At 35.0% G+C, this 5000-nt stretch overlaps 2 protein-coding genes across 7 annotated transcripts in view; both read right to left on the minus strand.

Annotated features, from left to right (window-relative positions):
- The window catches only part of LOC144958939 (uncharacterized), a 5027-nt gene extending 390 nt beyond the window's left edge, over positions 1-4637 (minus strand). Inside the window, exons 1-3 of the mRNA XM_078891236.1 lie at positions 4535-4637; positions 3651-3741; positions 1-2585 (exon numbers count right to left, since the gene is read on the minus strand). The exon at positions 1-2585 is cut by the window's left edge and continues 390 nt beyond it. Of these exons, the coding sequence (XP_078747362.1) occupies positions 1622-2585; positions 3651-3741; positions 4535-4637 (1158 nt within the window). The 3' untranslated portion in view covers positions 1-1621. The remainder of the gene's footprint in view (positions 2586-3650; positions 3742-4534) is intronic.
- Positions 1-5000, minus strand: part of LOC144959050 (dual specificity calcium/calmodulin-dependent 3',5'-cyclic nucleotide phosphodiesterase 1B-like) — a 675925-nt gene that overhangs the window by 246503 nt on the left and 424422 nt on the right. The window lies entirely within an intron of this gene.

A 5000-nucleotide genomic window follows, 5' to 3' on the forward strand; every position in this document is an offset into this window, starting at 1 on the left:
TCGCCAACCTTTAGTAATGTCAATTTACCATTTGAATTAGATTTTGAAACTATTGTGTACTATCACGAACACATTAGAAAGTCAATTTTTTATTTCAATGAATTAGAATTTACAACAATGTCCCAGACAAATGCCAGTTGGCAGGAAGAACGAAGAAAAAGAGTGACTGCATCCAATATACATTTAATTTTGAATTCCTCGGATTACGACACTACATGTATTAATTTATTCAATCAACAGTTAAGGGACATTAGTCATTTACCTCCCATTAAGCTAGGCAGACAGCTTGAACCCATGGTGAAAAATATTTTACGGTCAAAATTCCCCAATCACATCTTTAGGAATACTGGTTTGATTATTCACCCCATCTATCCATTTCTCGGAGGATCCCCAGATGGACTATTGTATAACACAGAAGATCCCATGCTGTTTGAAATCAAGGTGGTGTTCAATCAATCCAAATTATCTCTACCTGAGATTTGTTCGAAAAGAAAAGATTTCTACCTGAGGTACGACCCAAAAACAAAGATGTGTTCTCTTAAGGAAAACCATAAATATTTTTATCAAATTCAGTGTCAGCTAGTTTGTTCAAATCTTAAGAAATGTTTGCTTGCTGTATTTTATAATTTTAAACAACCTTTGCATTTGCAGGTTATTGATGCTGTCCCAGGATTCTGGGATGCTTCAAAAATGGACAAACTAAAAACATTTTACTTCAATCATTATTTACCAAAATTAATCTGTCAACAAGCTCAGAAAAATGTGTAGGGGAAGAAGTTTTATCGAATATAAAATTAATTGAAAAACAACATTCAATGTTATTCTTGTTGTGCTTTTTTTTTCTTTATCATTATTATAAAATGGAATCAATTCAAATTCGAAGTTAGTTAGAGACATAAAGCTGATGTGCCGCACTTAATCCTTGAACCATAACATTCAACAGTTATAATCAGTCGGTACCCTCTGGATATGGCACTAATCTATCGCAAAGTACTTCCTACCAGATCTAACAGAACCAGTTACCTGGTTACTAAAGGGGAGACAGAAAAAAGAATATTGACTGCAGTTAGGATCTATATTGTTGTATTTGTTCGTGAGACAAGTGCTAAATCAATTGAGCTATCAAGAATTATAACACTGTTAAGGCTTGATTGGAATAACACCCAGTGGAGCTATTTTATTAAGAAAATTTTCAAATAATTTTGAATTTTAGCTAATCTACTAACAGACTATTTGAGTACTGTAAAATGTGGTGACTAAAGCCAATTGTTTGCAATGAATTCATTTTATTTTATGGAAGGCTTATTGCAATTTATAGGCTTAGTACACAGAATTTCAAACTTATATTTACATATAGTAAAAGTGTCAATTTTTCAATGCATTTTCAGAAATGAACTTGGTAAAAATAAAGGAAATAACACTAGTGGATTTAGACACCCCTACTGTTTATGGTAACAAATTTTTAATTAGTAATGTGTAGGGCATACTTCTGCGCAGTACAAATTATCATATACACGATTTTTTAATTTTATACTTTAACCATAGTTTTCGAACTGGCAAGTGGAGTGTTAGTAAAATTGCATAGGAATGCGCAGACAAAATAAATCTGATCAATATTATTTTAAGCAAGAGAAATCACCCCATCTAAAATTCTAAAACATTTTATACTAGCTATTGCCCTTTCAACATGTACTCGGTGTGATGAAATGTTTTTATTGCTAGATCTTTCACTCACAGGAAATTGCACCTTGTCTTTAAGAAAAGTTGGTGTTATTAAAGTGATGTCTTTTTTAGCAAACTCCGTTTCTAGTGATGTAAAACCCCTATCTGCAAGAACCATATCACCCCTATCAAGTTTATCTATTAATCTGCTCCTCAACGTTAACTCATCAGAAATACTGCCAAACCAAAGATCTGAAATAAAGGAAATAGCTCCACTGGGTGTGATTCCAATCAATGCCTTGACAGTGTTATAATTCTTATAAGTACTAAAACTGGCTTGCTGAGCAGTCGGATTACCAGGTTTTTGTATGTAAAATTCTGTGGCATCTATAATGACCCTGCAGGAAGGAAATGACTGGAAGAAAATAGGTGGCATATATGCCTTAACTTGGTCAACAGATGGCCAGATATTAACTTCCTTTGCTTTCGTAAACATTATTAATATGCATCTGTTAAAAACAAGATTTACACTACATAATGTCAATTTAAACAAAATAGCAAGAATTCTATTTGTCAAATTATGGCGTAATTTTAATAAAGTTAAAAAAAGCTGATTTGCTTTTGACAAAATGCATTTTTTTGTTCTGTGTTCCAGACATTCTTCTAATTTGAAAAAATTAAAAATACCCTTAAAACACATTTTGTCAAAACCAGTAAGGTCTTTCAATTGACCATCTGTCATCACATTGACAGTAAATGGCCGCATTGACAAAGTTGCTTGCAGTTTTTCAAGCAAATCAGTACGTACTGATGATGTCTTAATTAGTTCAGCGATTTGGTCCATGGTCATGTCGGTCTGTACTCCAGTGGACACTTTACCAGAAGCATCATCCTTTGGCTCTTCTGGATCTGGGACAGAGGCTCTGAAAATGGAAAAAAAAAAAGAAATTTTGCATTCCTTATTCTGTGCCTAGAAGTTTGATTCTACGCAAACAGACCTGGTTTCTAGTTTGTATGTTATATAAGGGGATCATTTGTCAGTCCACCAATGATAAAGATAATTAAAACTGGGTCTTGTTGCAGGCACTGACTGATAAACCTGTATCTATTTCTATCATCCCTTATCTATTTATATTTCTATCATCTTTTATTAGTCATGGATGATTATATGGGGGTCCTGCTATCTACATTGGTAGAGCTTTTGCCTCATAGGCAAAGGGACAGGGATCCATTCAAGATATTTTTTCTAACTTTCTTGACCATACAGCAGTGATTGAGATTGGATAGCTGGGTCTGTTAGTTCTGATGGAAAGTACTTTGCGATAAACTTGAGTCCTATCCTGAGGGTAGCAAGCAATTGCTATTGTGCACTTAACCATGATGGGACAGTGCAGCACGCCGGTAAGGTCTTTGCTTCACACTAAGACCGAAGCCCCATCGCATGGTGTGGGTTTGAACAAGTCACCTCTCTCAAGATGACTATGCTGCGCTACACTGCGGCTTCTGCATGGGTTATTACTCTCTCCCATGGAATACACTACACCCTACAGAAATTTCCCACTGAAGATGAAAAATGCAAATTTTATTCTATCTGTAGTTATGAAATCTGTGCATCATCATGCCTATCTCTAAAAAGCTTTTATGAATAATTTCTCTCGAATAAATACCAAAATCTTTAGACAGACTTAACCAAAAAATAGGAGGGGGGGGGGGGGAGTGAAGGGAGATATTCCTTATTAAAAAACTAAAAATCCAGGCGTCAGCAACTGTGCAGAGCTGCATTGTGAGAAATTGAGATTAAATATCTTGCTCAAGGGAAATATTAAGATGCCAACTGGTGCAAATGAAAAAATATTATCTACTTGTACTAGGCCATATAGCCCCTAAGAGTAACTATACAGAGAAATTCACATAAAATGAGACGTTACTATAACATTCCATTGAAATAGTAAAGATGTCTCACAAATGTCATCAACAAGCCTGCTTACCCAAATGTGTAAGATGTGCGCTTCCTCTCCGGACAATTTTTAGTAAAACTGAACTTCGACGGTACGGCGCCTTTCTTGATCATCCGCATACCTAGAAGAAGGAAAAAATATGACCTAGACATAATAAAAGAGTTCAACAAGACACTCGTCTGGATATTTCCAGAACAAAACAAGACACACAAAAATTAAAGATAATATTCCTTAGACTATTATCTGGAATTTAGCAACAGCAATGTGATAATGGCAAACACAGATAGAAAAGTAGGTACGGTGAGAGGTTGCCGCGAATAAGACTTTCTTTCAAGAAAGTCGCAAACAAATCTAGATCAGCCTATCACTTCGTGATATTCTGAAAGACGATATTTACTTCCCACAGTGAAAAAATAAACCTCTCTATAGTGAAAGCAATAAAGATATCATAGGGAAAAAATCCTACAGGTGACTTGTTCATAATTTTACTATCAAATCGTAGTAGCAGTATCTAGTAGTAGTAGTAGAGCTAGTAGTAGTGTAGCATAGTTAAAAAGGGAAAAAAATCAACTGGTGAGATAGCCACGAATGGTGGGCTGTCGATCGCAAACTGGTCAAGCGATATTGGTAAACAAGTGTATTATAATTAGAACCAATTTTATTTACGTCAACGACGTGCAAATTTCATCAGAACGAGTCGAAACCAAGGCAGTCCATGCCTCGCATTGACCGCCATTGTTCACTGTTGACAGTGATGGATGATCTACTTTGCACGTTACAAGACCATAAAGTCTCGATCTCAACAATAAACTGAAATAATTTGTGTGAAAATTCAATAAAGTCAAAGTTAGCAACAAACAGTCACAAAACTTAAAACAAATAGAACAGTGCTATTATTTTAATAATATTATTACCTGTAAAAGGTTGATAGGCGAAGTCACTCTCCTCAAAATGTTCCGAGCACACAAAGTTGTAGGAGTAGGATCGAAGTTTTTTCTTTTTATGGCGTGGATCCATTCTTTTAGAATTTTCGGGTTCTTTAGAGGAAAGGAATGAAATGTCACTCCATCTTTTAAACATTTTGTTTTCAATTTTTTGCTGGTGTTGGAGCAACCTATCGCCGCACAATGTTTCCCCATGCTTGCTCTCGGTTACACTGACAGCGAATTACGAATGTAAACAAAGAGACCGGGCACCAGTCACGTGATCAGCTCTTAATATAGATCGTGCCTATTGTTTATGTATTTATGTCTCTATTGAAACTTACGAAAACATTTATATATTCTCTTATTGTCCTTTACTTCCTTCCTCTTAAATAAAAACCAACACTTGACTTCTAATATAATATTTTATAATCAATGACAAAATAATATATCATTG

The sequence above is a fragment of the Berghia stephanieae genome, chromosome 13 (genome assembly GCF_034508935.2).
Source record: "Berghia stephanieae isolate SIO BIC M18660-M18661 chromosome 13, UCSD_Bste_1.3, whole genome shotgun sequence".
Lineage (NCBI taxonomy): Eukaryota > Metazoa > Mollusca > Gastropoda > Nudibranchia > Aeolidiidae > Berghia > Berghia stephanieae.